The 20,607-nt window shown below is 33.7% G+C and overlaps 1 protein-coding gene across 1 annotated transcript in view; it reads right to left on the bottom strand.

The window, feature by feature from the left end:
- Nucleotides 1-5,909: 5,909 nt before the first annotated feature.
- The window catches only part of APX3 (ascorbate peroxidase 3), a 119,771-nt gene continuing 105,073 nt past the window's right edge, over nt 5,910-20,607 (bottom strand). The window contains exons 6-9 of the mRNA XM_089829087.1: nt 7,182-7,264; nt 6,997-7,076; nt 6,581-6,683; nt 5,910-6,326 (exon numbers count right to left, since the gene is read on the bottom strand). Of these exons, the coding sequence (XP_089685213.1) occupies nt 6,120-6,326; nt 6,581-6,683; nt 6,997-7,076; nt 7,182-7,264 (473 nt within the window). The 3' untranslated portion in view covers nt 5,910-6,119. The remainder of the gene's footprint in view (nt 6,327-6,580; nt 6,684-6,996; nt 7,077-7,181; nt 7,265-20,607) is intronic.

Here is a 20,607-nt window from a genome sequence, read left to right as displayed (position 1 = left end):
AATCCTAGACGATCACAAGATTGAGAGTTTTTGTATTTCATGCCACTGCATTCACCTTGATAATCATGGTGTTACATCTTTTGATAGCCTCTGACTCTCTTTGATGAATTGTCCGTTGTCATTTGAAAACTTGATGTGATCAAGTTTTCTCACTCAAGTCGTCGTGAATTCTCCTTCGTAGATTGGCACATTCTGGAGTCTTCAACACTTTGAGGACCTTCTCAATGGTGTCCGAATGTAAACTCATAACAACTTTCCAACAAGCATTTTTTTTATTTATTTTTTTGAAACAAAGTGCTTGGTGTATTGCCACACGAACTCAGGTTCTCAGACAACCATTGGAAAAATGAATATAAAATGAATTACTACTTCTTTGATTTGAAACACACCTTCTTTACTAGATGTCTTCATTCTTTATAGAAATTCTAGTATGTCTTGACTCGTTGCAACATGAAGATGAGAACATATTCCAATGAGATTGAATCCTTGAGAACTTTTGAGATTTGAGTTACAATGGCAAATCCTTGAGGGGTGGGTGTTCAAAGTATGTATGACACTTATAGAACACATATGATGGTTGGAAATGAACCGGAAAGCATATGTATTTGGATGGAAAACGTCAAAGTCAGACTTGAAAAGATAGTTTGCATGTAAATGGGAACGAAGAATGAGATGCAATGTGTCATGATATGAAAACTGGAATTACATGAAATTACTCTTGAAGTGTAATTGTGTATGAAAGGAATGAATGCAATGTACCTTGGCATGTAATGGCGGATATGAAATGAAATGATGCACTTGCACGAAGAGGTCGAAGGTGAAGTGAAGTGAACCGTGCTCAAGTTCTTGGGAATGAACTTGTATTTTCTTCCAAATGAAGAAACATGAGAAAGCAAACAAACAAACAACAAAAACAAGCACACAAGAAATACGTGACTTTTGTTTTAGACTTAAACATGTCAACAAGAAAGTTACTTCAGCATGCAAACTCAAATTTGGATTTTGGGAAAAAATCAAAAGTATGAAAATGAGACTTTTCATCATTTTTAAAGAAAAAATGCACTTTTCATGGCATATATTTGGACAAATGTGCAATAACAAGTCATAATATGCATGGAAATAGCAAGATAAGCATGACTTGATGAGCAAGTTTGAAAATGCCCACTAACTTAAAGATCAAAGAGCCAAAAGAGCAAGAATCATAGACTTGAAGATCGATTCTCCTCCAAATCTGGATTTACAAACAAATATTTGACTTATTCTGTACTTGCATGTAATGGACATTCAATGGTCGAATTTGACATGGGAAGGCCAAAAACGTAGTCGCCAAAGGAAATAGCATGCATTAAAACTCAAAAATGACCCCTCTTGATCCAAATGTATGGGCTGAAATTCCATTTTTTCATTTTCTTAAACAAAAATGTGGCTTTTTAATGCAAACATCTAGGCTGTTTTTGCAAAAATGTGGCCAAAAAATGCATGATTTTGAGTCATTTTTACTTGTAAATGCAAAAATGACATATGCATATACATGGACCCAAATGCAAAAACTTGGCTCCAAATGCAAAAATGTGAATGAAAAACCCAAATTTTTGGCCATTTTTAGCAAAAATGTGATTCATAGAAGGTATGAAATGAAGAATTTTTGACATCTAAAGGAAAAATTGTGTTCTTCAATAGTATATATATGGATTGAGCCAAAACGTGATCAAAACTGCCCCAAATCTAGACATTTTTAGCAAAAACGTGGCTCAAAAATGCATGTATTTGAGTCATTTTTGTCTTGAATATGCAAAATCATGACCCCTAAATGCATACATATGCATTAAAACTCAAAAACACCAATCTTGTGATGGATTTTAAGCCATTATATGGGAAAATCTAAGCATTTTTAATGAAAATCGTGTTCTTGGAGGAAGAAAACATCAAATTTTTGCCCTTGAATCTTCAAAATCAGATTCTTGGGATGCAAATGCATGTGTTATGAGCAAAACACAGTTATAAGAACACGTCTTGAGCTTATTTTTACCCAAACGCACATTTTGGGTGCATTGACATGCTTTAAAAATATGCATTTTGGTCAAAAACGGGTTTCAAAGATGCATATGCATGTTTTTTAAGTAAAATGCACATTCTTGGCGTCTTTGCATATTTTTGCAATATGCATATCTCAACTTTTAGGTGTGATTACATGTTTTAGCAATATGCATTGCATCTTTTTTATGCATTTTCATTTAAAATCTCACCTTTCAAATGCAATTGCATAGTTTTGATGAAATATGTTTGTAGACATGTTTTACACAATTAAGTGATGAATTAAGCACATGTCAATTTAGTTTTTAATGAATTATTACTTAAATGGGTCACAAATAACATTTACATTATCATATTTAAAATATAGTTTGCAAATATCATTTTAAACGTAATATTTATTAAAGCATTGATTTAAAAATAAAAAATTAAAGCAAACTATATAGTTAATATAGTCACTTAAGTGAAAAAACAAAAAGTAACTCTACTTAAAAATATAACATAAAGTGCACTATAGTTACTTTAAGTGAAAAATCAAAATGATAAAATAACTTAAAAGCATAACATAAAGTGAATTTATGTTATATTTTTCAAAATGTGAATATCAAATTAAAAATATAACATGATATTTTTAATTTGTTTTGTTGCATAAAAAAGGTCCACTTTGTGGGCACTAAATTGGTCATATATTTTGATTGACAACTCCAATTAAGCCCTAAGATAGATCAAAATGAAGGGAAAACTAAAAACAATGTTATGAACCAAATCAAAAGACTAAAAACCAACAAACACACTCAAAAACGAGAAAATGGACGTTGAAAGCCTCAAAAATCAAGCATAGACTCGACAAACAAAAAAAATGAAAAAGACTTGACGAAAGCTTTCATTAAAAGGAATCATTATATTAAATGGAGTTGATTGGTTGATCAACACTAACCAATTAAATAACTAACTAAACTCAAAGAAATTTGAAACTAAGTTGAAAAAGTTTCATACTGTTACCTACATTTTGTGGTGACAAAATGCTGGACAACACATTCCATGGTGCACTTGTTTGAACCGTATGAAAAATTAATGTGAATAGGGACAAGTTGAGCTCTTTGTAAGGTATTCCTTATTCTTCAAGCATTTGATCAAATGGAAAGTTAAATTACATAGGGACGTGTGAATGCACATAAATTGAATCCTTGAACTTGTCTATTGGCTTCTTTAAATCTTGGCTTGTCCCATCTCCTTTCATGATGAAGGTTTGATATGTATCCATTAAGTCCCTCTCTTGAATGTATCAAGCTTCTCTTTGCCTTGTTAAATCTTTTTTTTTTGGTTATTTTCTTCTCTTTGTTACCTTCAAGTGTTGTCCTTTGAACTTGATCTCTTTAGGCTAGTCCTCCTCCATTGTTATCCTTGGCCTTGAGCTTTAATTTGTGTTCCACGTTCCTTTGTTCACTTTGTTATGAGTATACATGCCTTTGATCTGAACATGATTCCTATTAGTGCTTAGATGCCTTCAATCTATCTCAAAAATCCACTTTCAGCCTTCTCATTGGTCTGCAATCATGTTTGGATAGACTTTGGAGGCTAGAAATCTCACATGATTCTTCAAAGGGAATTCCCTTCATTAAAAAAATTAAAAATTAAAAAATATCTTAGACTTAGTTTGAAGACATCCTATTATAAACCCCTTCTTGCCTTCAATCTTGTCACAAAAATTAGAATTTGTCCTTACAATCATCTACAACCAATTTGGGCATAAGCTAGTAAATGGAAGAAATCCAAGATTTACAAAAGAAAACATTACCTTTTCTATAAAAAAATCAGATTAAATCTGAGTATATTATTATTGCAACAACTCATCTTAATTTATTTCGTTTGAAAATTTGATGTCACCCAAGTGTTGATTAAATCCCTCCTATGGTTGAATTTCAACCTCCTTAGACTTTTCTTCTCTCTTTCAAACACTTTCTTATTTCCTTATTTTTCTTAAGGTTGTAGCATCTCCTTTTGAAGAGCTTTTGGGTTTGATGTTTACTGACAAGCAATGTGGGATAAAACTTTCCACCTAGAAGCTTGTAGAGCTTTATTAATTATTTTTCCCCGTCTATTTAATTACTTTTTAATTTAAAACCACATAGAGGAAATATACCAAGGTAATTATTTGCCAAAAATCACAAAGTCCCGCTTCCACCATTAGAAATATGGAACTCCCATCCTCTGTAAGGGTTGTCTATGCCTTTTCTCAAGTAGGAAAATCAATATATACAAGGATAAATCTTACATCTCTTTCTTAGATCATGCCTTCCCTTCCTCATAAATGGGTAATGGCAACCCATGTAGGAACAACTTGTTCTCGTACATAGAAAAAAATTCATCATTCCCAATCATCTCAAAAGGGGAAATTGACTTGTCCCTAGTTAAATCCAAACATTCATTGGTACAATCCTAACATTGAGTCTTAAACTTTGACTAAGTATGAATCCAAAGGGGGAAACTGTCTTACATTTGGACTTTCAAGGTGGGGGAAATCAACCCATGTTTGATGAAAATCCCAACAGAGAATGTTTTCCAAGAAAATGCCATTAAAGTGGGGAATTTCATGCTATGTTCAGATTTTGATCAAATTAAGTGGAGGGATTCATAGTAAGTTTGAATTTTGATCAATATAAGTGGGAAAAATCATAGTAAGTCTGATTTTGATGAGAATAAGTGAGAATATTCATAATAAGCCTAGATTTTGATCAAAATAAGTGGAGAAATTCATAATAAGTTTATACTTGATCAATTTAAATGGTGAAATTCATAGTATGTCTAGATTTTGGTTAATTGAAGTGGGGAATTTCATAGTAAGTCTAGAATTTAATTAATTTAATTAGAGAAATTCATAGTAAGTTCATGATTTCAATATTTTCATAGAGAAATTTTGTTTTTATTTAGGAATTTGGAATTTTTAGGTATGCAAAATCAAATTCTTTAAGAATTTTAAGGACCTTTATGCATAAAACATGCCTTTATAACATATTGTACAATATTTGACAACAAATTTTCAATAAACTTTTAACTCAATTCACTATATGTTGACCTCGAAGGACTTTTATTGTAATACTCTGAAATCACAACTTGATAACTTGATTTCTTAATCACCCCAAATCTTTCAAAGCTCTGAACTATGAAAACCTAACAAATCAAACAAAAATGAGTAAAAAGAGAGGATCCCAATTTACAAGGGGACAATGATGTGAAAACCTCACAACACTACAATCGATCATCTTGGGTAATTACAAAAAAAGGCATGCAATAAGGTCACAAGGCCTGGGACTTGATTTACCATACTCTAAGCTCATATGTATGGGTATGCAAACTAAGAGAATACAAGTAATAGGCAATTAGCAAAGTAAATATTTTATGCTAGAAGCATAAATATGAGAATCAATCATAGTATTTGTGACTTCATAATTGCTGAAGCGATGAGTGATGATTTAAATCTTCCAGTCCACCATTATAATATAGCTTACTGAAAAGAGACATGTCAACACTTACCCCATATAGAATATCATTAATGTTCACCACATCATAGAAGTTGCCGAGTATATGATAGCTGGAATGCCTCATATAATTAAATAAACAAATTACCATATATTATGACAATATAACCTGGTAAGTAAAAAGGGAATGTGAAAACCAAGACCAATATAATTGGGCGAAAACAAAAGAAAATATGGTTGCTATAATCTGTGAATATTATCTACCCCCTCATCATGTCATAACATTCATATGAATGTTGACAGCCCAGTCTCACTTTACTCTTAACAGAAGCAGCCAGAAATTTACTACAAAATAATATCTAGAAATTATATGCAACTAAATATCAAAATATTGAGTACTTTATGAAAGTGACAAGTAACATTAATTTAATTTAAAAATATCGTAGTACATGTATATTTATGATAGATGGAGCGCTGATACAGAACATACCCGTGTGTTTACAAAATAACTTTAATAAAAGGAATCTATCAGTTGCAACTAAATTTAGTATACAGATTAAAAGCATCATTAGTTTTCATGTCATTAACCTGGGATTAGGCATCCTAGTCTCACTTTGCTCTTTTCTTCACTTCATAAAGGTAACCAAAAACAACAACTGCTGCCGCAACTACCACTCCAACAGCCCCCTGTGCCAGCACTGTGGATGTACTCACTTCAAAACCAGATCCTGAAGGAAGGGTGCTTGGATCCCTGAATCCTAGTTCAGAAAGTTTTTTATGAGCCTCTGCATAGTCTTTGAAAAATGCATCCTCATCCTACAAAAGAACACCATCAAATGTCACCAATCCATGTCACATTAAAAGTCACCCAAGTTATGATTGTTCCAAAAATAAATGCCCAGGTGCAGTAGAATCTGCAGTGATAATGATTTTACTTTTGTATAACATAAAACAATGAATTACCATTGAAGAAGTTACAACTCTTAGAATTCTTCACAATGACCTAAATGCTTTAGGATTTTGATATCTAAGAATTAAAGGCCCGTCCAGGTAATTTGCATGAAGAATACCTTAGCATAAAGTTCTACATATGGACGAAAACGAGGATCCTCTATTAAGCACTTGTCTGTTGACAATTGAAGCAATCCTTCACTTCCTCCTTGAATCAGCTCTCTGGCAGTAGCAAGCAACACATCATCATATTAATATATTATTTAGACATTTATATAGCAGGCAAAATACCTTGATTATTGGAAGTGTAAAATGTCAGAAATGGGTTAAGCATACATTGTATTTTATTGTTTTCATTTCTGCTATGGACTCTCTACAGGTCAAATACCATGACAGATGGCTCAGCAGATTGATTAGTAAGATTAAAAACAATGTCAAACTAGCAAATCACTTAGCTATTGTAAACTCAACCACAGTATAGCTTATAGAAAAGATTTCACAGATTAGTTTTATAAAATAGGATTATCAAACTTACATAAAATATGAATTATCAAACTTAAGAGGTTGTTTGGTCCATGCTCCTTCAAAGCCTGACCTTTCTCGGTGGGCTCTTCCCTGAAGATTTGCAGCCAAATTATTGTATAAGTAGTAGCTTCATATACCTGAGTTTCAAAGAAATACAACACCCAAAGAGACAATAGGGAAGACCCTGAATCTTACCAATGTATGTGCTCCAGAAAGAGCCACAATATCCTTATCAGATAGGCCCATCCTGTAAAATACATTTCTAAGGTGATCCAAACCTGCAAAAAGTACAATATTGATAAAAAGAAACTCAATCTATCAGATCTAAACTCAAAAACTACAAAAAGATCTCAAAAAATCTAGCAATTGAAGCTGATTGGTGAAATATTTAGCCAATAGGCTACATTCGGTAGGAGGTTTCATGTAATGTCCCCACTAATAGGGTTAGTTAGGGACAAGTAATACCTGCAAAAATAAATGTTAGAATCACAATAATAATAAAACTAACTATATTATTCTACCCTCTAAGTTAACCCCAATCTTAAGGACGTCTCCAGATCCGGCTTCATCGCTCATAGCTAAGTCGTCGTCATCCCGAGAGCTCACCCCTTAAGATTCTTCTTGGACAGGCATCTTCTATCCAAGGCCAACAACATATGCATATGTTTGACAAAATCAGAATATTCTGGCAACACGGAGAATTCTAGGCCATGGTGGTTGGTTCAAGGTGTTAATACCTTGCTACCCCCATGCTTTGAGTCTTATAATTCTCCTAATGGATTAACATATTATTACTTGATTTCAATGTTTATTTTTTCATTCAAAGGATTGAAATGTGCATAAAATTATTTATAACTGAATTTTAATAAACATATAATAACTATGATCTTTGGGAATGCCTAACATAAATTTAATTTAAATATAAGTATTCGATCTCTTTTATAAATCTTAATTATGATTCTTAAGACTTCCCACATTATTAAACACAACTAAATTAATAACATTACTTTTACTAGACTGTAATGTCCCGTGCCAGGGCATTAAATAGTTTATTATAGATTTTGACTATAATGTCCCGTGCCAGGACATTAAATAATTTATTGTAAATTTTGCCTTACAATCTAAAGATCTTTATTTCTTCATATTTTCCATCTAAATACAATTCCACCATTTAAATATATTTGACAATAATACATTTATATTTAATTAATAATAATAATATTTACAATAACCATAACATATCATACCTTTATATACATCTTAATACCTTTAAATATTAAATAACATTAAATGACATTGGCATACCTTTATTTATTACCTCCATGGAATCATGACCACTTTAAGTCATTTTATGGCTACTCCCTATAATTTCGGATTTTTCCCAAATCTTCTATTACTTATCTCCTACTTTCTATGTAGGATGAATATCCTTTCATATTTAATATCTCCAAACCCTTACTTCTTATTATATTTTTAATACTTAATGACGGTTTTATGTTTATCCTCTTATATTTTTAATTGTTTCTTTCCACCGTAATATTCCAGCCCCCCTATTATTTCGGGTTTGTGACATTTGATTGCCCCTTTTCAAGGATATATGTAATATGAGTTGGTTTTTGTTCCTTTCACTTATTTCCATGTTTTTTCCGCTGATGGTTTTCCATGTCTCTTGCAAGATTTGGATTTTCCCACTTCCTGTATAGTTAATGTTTATAAGCTCGGAACCATTTTTTTTAATATCTTTTTTTCCATATCCCCTTCGCTACTTAGCAATGAATATATATATATATATATATATCCCTGCTGTTATCTGTAATGCTCCTTGTTCCCCCGTCTATTAATGCCAATCCTGTTATTATATATTTTTCAATCAGCACTGTGACGTTTCATATGGTCCTTTAGTTAAAATCGATATTTGTTATGTTTCATGATGTATTAATTCACAATTATTGATATTGCTTTTGAAATAAAAAGTGACCAATAACAAGGGGGTCGGCCCTTACAACCAAAAGGCTGGTAACCAACACATCACCAGCAAAAACCAGCGGATAACATTACTAAAACAAAAACAAACTAAGAAGCAACTAAACCATTATATTTCTACCCAAACTACTAACCAACATACTACTATGAACAAAACCATCTAATCTATAGTAGAAATCTATAATGTTAACCATACTACTGTAGTTCATAATATAAAACTGTTGGCACAACCAGGCCAACCCAAGTCTGAGCAACAGCTGGATACCAGCAAACCAGGTAACAACAAGATAACATAAAATAACTAGGATTCAATGATCCCTTAAAACTACTAACTTATTTCTCAATTTTTTCCTTTCCCATCCCCACCAATAAAACTCGAGCCCAATCATCAGCAAGAAGCTTATAGAGGAGCTTATGATCCTCCATGTTCATCCTTGTTTCTTCTTTCTCCTGTGCCAGCAATTGAAGGGTGGTAGCTGCAGCATGAGTGACCTTTAGAGCAAATTTAGAGAAGATGCAGTTCCCTTCCTCTAAGGTTTTAACCCTTTGATCCAGTTGGGCAATCACCTCCTTTTGCTCCTCGACTTTTTCCCTATTTTCAGCTTCCGCCTTTTTAACTTCCTCTGTAGCTTTTGCCGCCTAGTTATCATCCTGCAAAACCTTCGGGTTAGTAAAAACCTTGGATTTTTCCTTGACCGGGGAGGAAATGGTAATGGGGGAGGTATCCACTTTGCTACTGTCTTCACAGAAAGTAATGGGTTGCACAATAAAGTTGGCCGAAACATGGGTAGTCTCCATAGTGATGGCATTGCAAACACCTGGGTATTTCCACCAGACATCTGGGCATTATCAATAGAATTCTCGCTCTTTTCTATCTCCTCTTTCCCTTTTTCTCTCTTTAAGTCAAAGTTATTCTCCTCCTCCCTCTCCCTATCATTATTCTCAGAGCGCCCCTCCTCCACCTCTTCAACCTTACATCTATTAGATTTTTGCTTATACCTTGCCTAGGATTGGGCGAGTCTTCCTGATCTTCTCCTACCCTTTCCTCCTCCCTCCTCCTCCCTCCTCCGAGTCCTCCTCTTCCACCTCCACCAATTTTTCAACTTTAATCTTTTTACTACCCTTTTGTTCAAAAACCACTTCAAGTTTATTCTTTTTCTTATTTTCACAACTAGGAGAAGGCCACGGGGTAAGAATTCTGGTACCAGTGCTGGTACTCGGTGGGGAATTTTGACTGTGGCGCTGGTTGTCGACCACCACCACCCTAGGGGGACAAAGGGCAAGATGGAATTAGTACAAGCGGAAGATTAGGCCTTGGTGAATAATGGTGAAATTATACCCCTTGTTCCTCTTCTTCCTAACATCACTAACCATATCCCCTAGAGAATGTAACAAAAAAAACGAGACAGATATTAAAATCCCTATTTCTAAAATGATTCACGAGGGGAAAGTGGTAGTAGTAGTAAACTCCGAACCTGCCCTCCAGCATAAGGTATTTCATGAGTACCAAGCAGACGTCGTCCCACGGGGTTGGCAGCTTATCCCTCTTCAATCCTCCTCTGTAGCGCACTGGTCAAACGAACTGGAGAGCACAATTCTCATCATACCCCGCCATCGCTTGCATGTAAGGCAGAAATCCCCCTTCCTTTAACAAGAACCAAGTAGCCATCCTATCCTTGAAATTTTCCATTTTTGTAGGCTCCAACCTATTTAAATCTCCACCCATTTCTTCCCTGCCTTCTTCCAATTCCCTCACCTCAATGATGCGCATCTGAACCTCCTTGTATTCAATATCACTGTGAATAATATTGGCCCTAAGCCTCTCTGCAATGAGCGAAATAATTTTACAAGCCCATTTTCGAGACACTTCAAAATCCCATACAAATTCATTATGGGATTCGTGCATGTTTAACATCATAATTTTTACATCCCTAAAATCTCTAACAGTCTGAATAATGATATTATTCGTACTTTCAAAGGGGAAGTAATTTAAATTCCGCATTATGTTACCATAATGGCGAAAAGACACTACTTAATTTGCATTCATTTATTATCCCATTTGTACGGCCACATCTTCTCCTCATTTCCCTAAAACTTTTATTAAATTTCACGAATTTCGACTTTTTAAGGAAGAAATTGCCAAATTTGGCCCCGGCCTTTATTTTCGTCGCCATAATTAATTAATACTCCCCCCTCTTTCCTTGTGTATCAAGGACTTAATATCCTCGTTTAATAACTGATATTGTTATTATATAAATCTTTTTATTATTTACTTTTGGTTATTATGGATTTTAATATTATTTAATAATTTCCAATGATTGGATACTTTCTAATATAGATTATGTATTCTATCTATATATGAGATTATACTGTCAATAATTGGTAATTATATTTGACTTTCATATGAATAGATGTGTATTATTTATTTTTAAAGATTTTGTCTCAAGGATGGGATATTGCATTTCACCCAGAAAGTTATCTCACAGCAGAAAAACAACTTTCATTGACCTGAAAACAAATTGAAATTTTAACTAGCAACTAATATTTTCACTGAGTTGCAAAACTGAGTATATTAACATGGGTACAGTACAGCGGTATAGGAAGACAAAGTCAAGGGCTGGGTACATTTGGGTACATCCTTACAAAAACATAAAATTCACAGATATTATAATATATAAAAATTTGCAACCTAAAAACAAGAATTCAACATATATTACCAAATATCATGCACATGTCAAACAAAACTGTCATACTAATTTGATATCAATTTATTGTTTGTTGGTTCAATATCAATATAATTCGGTTAGAAATCAGCATCATATGGGTCATCATGAAGATCAACTTCAATGTCATCATTGGCATTAGATGATGTAGGTAGATGAGAAGAACCGCATGCAACCCACTTGCACTTGCACTAGAAGAATGTTGGCTATCTCGACTACATAAAAAGTAAAGCTTGTGTAGCACCTGAAAATCCAAACCAGTTCACTTGGGATCTACATCCCGCAACTCTGTGATCCCTTCCTTGTATTCATTTTGTCTATCAGTAAGAAGGCCCAAGTTGGAATAGTTGCTTGTGGATTGTAATTGGATGACATTGATGAGCTAGACAAGAGTCATTTGCATCTAGTGGTAGAACGGAGGTTGAGCTAAACCCACAAGAACAACCTTATATGTCAAGCAAGGCACCACACATTAGTGTAAGGGATACAACCTCACTGATTCCCCATAGATTAGTTGCATCAGCATTTTGCATGATGATGCAAATTTGCACTCAATTAGCATTGAAATTAATCAAATTTAATAATAATTTGTCGTTCATAATCATCCATTTCAAATTCTGAGTACAAGGCTCACTACCAAGTGTTGTGACTTTGTTTCTCACTAAGAATTCCAATCTACAATTTTAGGGTGTCCTTATTTTGTATTGTAAAACTACATAATAATTGGATTTGAATCATGTGGTCAAAGAAGGTGAAAGAATAATTACAAAGGTTGTCTCCAGCTACAGTAAATTCCTATTATTATTCTGAGCCATAAAGTCTATTTCTTCTATCACGCAAATCCAATTATTATATAGCTTTACAATACAAAATAAGAACATACTAAAATACTAGATTGGATTCTTGGTGAGAAACAAAGTCACCACACTTGGTAGTGAGCCTTCGACCGAAAATTTTAATGGATGTTTACATAAGGACAAATTATTATTAAATAGAAATTGTTGCACTCATTTACGGTTAGGTACACTTTGTCATTGAATTTTGCAAAAGAAAATATGATTCTAAATAGATTTAAGTAATTTAATATGGAAATTATTATAAAATTAAAAATGTTGCACTCACTTATGGACTCATTAGGTGCATTTTATCATTGAATTTTGCAAAAGAAAATATGGTTCATAATTTATTATGTTGTCGAGTTTTTTGCCCTGCTTGTCGAGATTTTGCCGAGTCACAAGTTTTGGGTCTGCAAAGTTTTTTCCAAGTCAAATTTTGTGAACTATGCCTAGCCTAACCTTGTGGCTGAGCCCTATCTTTGCATTCTTGGATTTGTTTTTGTTTCTCTTAGTTGCACTTAAGGGGGGGTGTTGGTGTGAAGAAGGTTCAGTACCTACTCAATTCCTTCTATGCCCTACTAACACTTTGGACCCTATTAAACTTTTGTTGCATATTACATGATTGTGACACTTGTCATAATCTTGTGTTGTCCTATCTCTTCACCTTGTCTATGTACAAAAAGTTCCTCATATACATTATGTATCATTATCTATGTTCCACATGTTTTCGATACGGGTATGGATCAGGGGACAAAATGTCAGGGGATGTTTATTACAAAAATAGGAGAATTTTTTTATATAGACCAAGAATTCAAATATGCATAGCAAAACATTGATAAACCATTCACCAAAGACATAGAAGCTCAATACAATAGCAAACTAACAAAACTCAAATACTTTCATCGTAAAAATATGTCATACATATAGCAAAAATGCCCAAAGGCTCCAAGTTTCATGTATGAAATGACATAAAATATTGAAATGTAAACAATGGACAGCCTAGTATAACTAAAACACTTAACAGTGAGCAATAACTATTAAGCCCTAAAATTTGCACCTTACCAAATTCAGTGAAATGAACTGGAAATTTCAGGTAACATGGAATCACTCATAGGCAGTGGGATTTTCCTATTGAGCTGAGTGAATCTCCGGGTTATAGGCCTGCTCCTTGTGATAAGCACCTAAGCTTTTATTACTGAGACGAACTAAACTTGATGGGAAAAGGGGAAGAAATACAGAAATGAGCACCTAAAACTGAAACTGAACTAAGTAGGTGATACACCGAAACTTGTGGATATTGAAGATATGACTATTAAACTTTCAAGAAAGAAGGCTAACTTTCAAGAAAAGAAACTCTCACAAAATGATTCAGTCCATATATTGTGTATCCCAAAAACGAATTACGAAGAATGCAGAAAATACATCAAGGACACAAAAGATTGTCACAAAACTCTCCTCTGCATAATCATTACTCTCAAAAAAATAATAGTCCAAAAGACTAAGTACAAACCCCTTGGGGTCGAATCCATGAAACAAGGCTTTAGAAAAGGAGTCAATACTCATCAAAATGATGACTAACTGCACTAAATCATAAAGGAAACTATGACTCACTCCTAACTGCCCCTGAAATGCTCCAGCTGGCCATAAAAAACTCCAAACAGACTAGGCAAAGTCAAATTCAACCTTGAACTACCTCGTAAAAATACTCTTCGTGACTTTAATTGATAATATTAAGTCTTCAAATATAGCATTCTTCATAACTCCTAAGACTAAGTATTTCAACACATCACATTGACCCATTAGTCATAAGAGAAAAATTTAAATTTCCCTCTTATTTGCATTAGGAAATAACAAAAATATTAAAATGATCAATAAATATCATTTAATATTCTTGTATTACAATATTGATTGAATGTAAAAAAAAAAAAATGTCTCCAAATAACTTCCAAATACCCCCACCCCACAGCATGTATAAAGCTTTTGTTTCTTAAAGAAAAATGAAAATCAATCTCACAAAAACCCATTGGATTCCAAAACTTATGTAAAGGAATTTGGGGCAGACATATGTTACGTAAGACACCCTAAAATTATTCACTTCATCCTTTTCATTTAGCGTGAACATTCTGGAGAGAAGAAAAGAAGAAGAAAAAATGTAGGGTTTCAACTCCACTTGTAGCCACCATTACTGGTTTCACACTCTGCTATGACTGTATTTTCCTGGACGGATCGGGAGTTTTTCTTCAAAATCCACCATTACTGATTTTTGGAAGAATGTTTTTTGGGGTTCTTCTACATTATATTACTACCGTTGGAGGCCATTGTCATGACTGCTCTCTGTCTTCTTCTTTGGCACTTGACTCGCCATTTTTGAGCAATTTTTGAGGCCATGACTAGGTTTCATCATCTCTGCTAGGCTGGAGAGTTGCTTATGGGTTTCTTTGCAGATGTGACCTTACTTCTGCCAGTGCTAACGCCAAAACTGGCAATTGATGTTGTAAGTTAACTTGGAATTTTTATGGGTATTCTTGTTGACATTATCATGACTATTGATGTGAAACTTCCTTTGCAAATTCTTCTGCTTTTATCTATTTTCTCCAGATGCGCAAAACCCTTGCATTATTCTTCTGTCATTTCAAGGGTTTTGTCTGTTTTGGAGCATTTCCTAGTAAAAAGATAGGAAAGACGTTGTTCTTAGATGAAGCCATTCCTTTGTCTGCTATACTCAATGGATGTTTTGCACATTTTCTGATGGGTATTCTTGGAGCATGTCATGACTATATATTTAGTTTGTTGTAGCTTGGACTTTGTTGTTGGATTAATGTCGTGACTTCTGGAAACCCTACTCCTTTGCACACATAATTAGATGCTTGCTTTCTACTCCTCTGCATCATCGTGCTAGGTGTTTGCCTGAAACAAACACGGCTCTATTTCTCTATTATGGGAACTTATCTCCTTGCTGTAGACGTCATTTTCTGGGAGTTTCTCTAATCTTGCCGTGACTTCTGGAAACCCTACATTTCTTTGTGATTTCTCTTGGTATGGCTGGGCCTTTTCATTTTTATTTTTTCTATGGTAGAAGCAAACCTATACTCTTTTTGTTTTCACATTCAGGGTATTTAGAAATATGAAATATTCATGCAAAATAGAAGCAAAAAGATTTTGGGTTATTGAATACTTGTGACCTCCATTCATTGCATGCTTTTAAATCTCCGTTGTCTTCAATATCTAATGAAAACAATGACTAATTCAGTATGACTCTCTATTGCTGCTATTCATGATTAAAATACCTGCTATGAATCTTTTCCATATTTTTGAATGACATTATAGTTCTGTTCAGACCAGCAACATGGTCATTGTTCATTGGATTCTGTAATTTTTTGATATACAATGTGATCATAGACTTTTAAATGAAGCTTTGTATTAAAAATATGATATTCAGTAAGCTCTTTCAATGTCATTGCTCATTTATTTCATACTAATGTGTTCAATGTCAGTCCAATACCATGTCACCATGCACACACATATCATTATCCTTCCATAGTTGTTTGATTCTTCAAATTTTATGCAACTCCAACCTTTCTGATGCCTTTGGTATCCTTACTTGTACGATCTATAAATACTGATAGCAGCCAGTCACTTGCATAAATCTTGATTCTGTTAGTATACCCATATTCCATTTGAGCCTTATACATTTCAATGTGATTGCTAGGAATATTGTGAAGAAGTATTTGCTCCCATTCCGGTTCAGCATTCAATGTTATGATGATTCTCAAAATCTTTGGCAAGATATATACTTGACAATGTTCACTTCAAAAATAAAAGGTTTCAAAATAGCAAATGCACTTTTGTCCCTTTAATATTTCTGCTCTTCCTATGATCATCTCCATGGGTCCTATTTCTCATAGGTACGTCAGGCTCAATAACCCTTATGGGAGCCTGCTGTTATATCCGCATACCTGTTAGAAACAAGGCACTGCACAAGAAGCCTGTTAGCATTAGAACATTTGTCATGGTTATTTGCCTTTTTCGCTGATGTATGTTTTTATCTTACTGAGATGAGTTACATGTTAGGAATATGAATGTGAGGCGAGATGAGGTGTTGGCATTGCTTAGATCCAATGGATCTAACAAACTTTTTCTGTGAATGCAGAGATTGGATGTGTGGATGGGATGCAGTTTATGGCAGCGAATGGATGGAAGCGAGTGGATGCAACTCAACCAGTCATTACAGGCAATGACTGGTGCCCATGACTTTCTCCTCTTTTTCTTTTCATGGCATTTACTTTGGCAGAGTAAGAATATATATCAACAGTTTAGGGAATACTCTCACGGTCACTTGTGTGAGAGAATTTTATTTTCAGCATTCTTTGATTATTACAGTTCTCTATAAATATCAGTTGTATATTCGGAATGAATAATACAAGGATATTTATTATTCTTTCAATATGAATGAAAAGTGTTTTCTGCAATTTTGAATATAAGCTGAAAATGATAAACATGAACACTTTACTTCATTTGTTCTCTTTCGAAACTAAATTTTAACAAGAGTTAAAATTAAGCAACAATAACATAGAAGTCTAACTCTATAATCAGCTGTCCACAATAATATTAAAATGTAAATACTGTAACTAAACTACTAAACAATATATATAGGAGCACGCAATAATATATAACTGTCCATAATCAATAGGTGGTATGTCTAAGAGTCTAAATTTGATGCCATAACCTCCTCTTTCAACTATTGTTCACTCCTTGACCAGTTGCTCCTCCTCTTGCTGCTCCTCCTTTGCAAATGTGAAAATGAATTTCGTTTTCATTTGTTGGTTATTTTATGCTTGGATAAGCTTTGATATTGTTAAATGTGGTTTGGATGTCTTTGGGTACAAGTCAGTCTTGCTTTTCAAACTAAAAATTATCTTTTTATATAGAACTAGAATTCAAATATGCATATAAAAAAACATTGATAAACCATTCACCTAAGACAGAAGCTTACTACAACAGAAAACAAACAAAATTCAAATACTTTCATTGTAAAAATATGGCGTGCATATAGAAAAAATGCCCAAAGGCTCCAAGTTTCATGTCTGAAATGACATAAAATATTGAAATGTAAACAATGGACTTTCCATTCTAACTAAAATACTTAATACTGTGGCGGAGCCCTAAAATTCTGTAAAAAATTAGGGATCCATTTTAGCTGAAGTGCCAATGGTATATCAGGTTGCAGTCAAGACTACTTATGAAGAGAGTTATTTAGAGTATATCTTGCAATGAGTAAACAAAGGGTAGGATGCATGCAGCAGATAAGGAAGACACAGTCAGCAATCCATGGACATATCAAATACAAATTTGAAAGCTCTTGTGTAGTCTCTGACATTCAATTGCCCTCCTTTCTAGAATGTGCTAGTACAAGCATACAATGATTATCACATGACATTTTGTGTTCAATAGCTACTATTGACATATTTGGTTCTTCCTTAAATAACTATGTGACTAGAAACTCCAGGGCCTGCTCCAGTTTTGGGTTTTCAAATCTGTATTGACACTTGCCAATTCAGGGAATATTTACAATGAAACGAGCAACTTTAACTCATGTCAGTGATTTAACAGAATATGCAGACCATGTACATTCAGAAGTGATAATGATGAAAGTCGTTTCTCAGACTTCAAAGGATCCAATCAAATACCAGTCAATGCAAATAAAATCTGGCGAAGACACATATTCCTTTAATACCAGTGACTCTTAATTCATTAGGTTGCTATCTTACAAATCGATGACATTTACAGCAATAACTGGAAATGCATAATCATAGGAAAGCTATGCATTTAATTCAAGGAAATGAGAGGAAAATGTGTACTCCAGAGGTGCAGCAAGTAAGTCTGATAAAAAATATATATATAAAATGAAGACTTTTATTAGACTCCATGCCTTATGTAGACGTTAGAAATCAAGAGCTATATGGAGGATATGATGAAGACTCCGCACATGACAGCCGGTATGAAGGAGATGTGCATTAGACAGCGACAATATCAAATCAGATATGATGCCCAATAACGACAGAAAGCATTCGTAAAAGGAGACTGCAAGTATGAATATGATGGAAATCAAAATCACCCAGCTGTATGGTTAAACCTAGAAGCGATTTTTTGGAAGCAATGATTTGCGTCCAATAGGTTATTTTCTGAAATCGTTCAGAAGAATCTATGCACGAGACGGACATACTCCTGTGCCAAGAATGCAAATGATTCCACAAAATGGAATACCATGATACATCGTTTATAACCTATTAAAAATGATAACCACTGGGCAAGTATATATGTCTGAAGATGTTTTATGTTCTTGCACAGGTCTGGAGAATATATGCTGAAGAAAAAGAAGTCAAACCTAGGCATCAAGCTCGTAAGGATGTGCAAAGATAGATATATTCACAATTAATTGATCACAGGAGCACACATAGCCTCCAGAAGATTGTTCATTGTTAAGAGATACGGGAATGAAACAAATATTTGCATCCATGGTGTCGCGTGGAAGCTTACTTAATTCAAGATAGTTAGTTCGGCCCATTCCATGTATTTAGTAAGGCATAAATATCTCTCTGGTAGTTTTGAGTTACATTATGATTTATTAAAACAATTAAATCCACAGTTTTATGACCAAACATTTGTAATTAGGTATCACGAAGGGGTATGCCTATCCAATTACAACTTTTCATTGTTTATAAATATAGGAGATTTAAAACAAAGAGACATATTCATATATTCCTACAAATTTTTATAGACCCAAGTTATATATATGCTCTATGATATATTTTATTCTTTCATTGGTAAAGAAATGATTTTTTGAACTAAGCTCGTGAATTCGGATTATTGAGTAAATATATTTATGCGATTCTGGAGTCAAATTGCATTGGATGGATCGTCTGTAAGGAGTGTCTCCAGTGCAATTTTATTTCCGGCATGATCAGTAAGAAATATTTATTTTATTTGCTTAAAGCTTTAGAGTTAAAATATTATACAGTTTCGTCCTTTATAATTATTACTTTTAATTTTATAAATAATTTATATGATAGATAAGTGGACAAGATCAATTATAGCATTTTAAAATTGATCATAGATATTGACAAAATATTTAATTGTTTCCGAATCTATGTTTGGTTTGTCTCTGAACCACAGGAGTTAAAATACATTCTAGACTATTTTAAAATTGTGTCCATATATTTGATGTGTCGAATCTTAATTACTAAATTGTTTATAATAAATGTGCGTAAAATTTTATGAAGTTGTATGTTTTAAACTTATAATACTAACTCTATCGCCCTTCGGCACTAGTCTTTATATTTTCCATAATTCGTAATCCATATGTTGGCAATTATTTCATATCTTTCCCTCTGAAGAATTTATATATACATTTGTTGCATTAATTCATTCTTATTCAAAAAAAATCATACAAATATTTACTTTTATTCTTAATTCATAAATCGCAAGTTTAAAGTTTCCAATAATTCTTGCCATTTTGGAAGTTTTCATAACATTCGCATTCTAATTGATCTGTTATAAGCATCTTGGGCTTAATTGTTTTGTTCAGGATTACGTACACCTGCCTTGGTTTTGCAGAGCCAAAAGTGCAGGGGATTTGGATCGCATCAACCAGTCCCGTCAAATTGGTCATAACTGGTTGGATATCCCAACATCAAGTTGGCAAGACTCGTAGGATTCCAATCTGCAGTTTTGGGAACCAACATAGTGAATAATAACAAAGAAGTCTAGCTCCATAATCAGCTATCAATAATAAAACTAAAATGTAAATATTGTAACTAAACTACTAAACAATATACATAGGAGCTTACAATAATATATAGCTGTCCATAATCAGTAGGTGGTATGTCTAAGAGTCTAAATTTGATGCCATAACCTCCTTTTTCAACTATTGTTCACTCCTTGACCATTTGCTCCTCCTCTTGCTGCTCTTCTCCGGAGGGGCTCTAAAGGCTTATTGATGGACTTGCTTTGTTTTGTGATCAACGCCAGCTGTCGGTGAACCTGAGCAAGACTTGGGTCATGGTCTTCAACCGCTTGAAG

This window comes from Cupressus sempervirens, chromosome 5, assembly GCF_028749045.1.
Source record: "Cupressus sempervirens isolate cs-2001-9-10 chromosome 5, ASM2874904v1, whole genome shotgun sequence".
NCBI classification, from domain to species: domain Eukaryota; kingdom Viridiplantae; phylum Streptophyta; class Pinopsida; order Cupressales; family Cupressaceae; genus Cupressus; species Cupressus sempervirens.
Note: the sequence above shows the minus strand (reverse complement) of the source record. Positions and strands in the feature narration are given on the sequence as shown.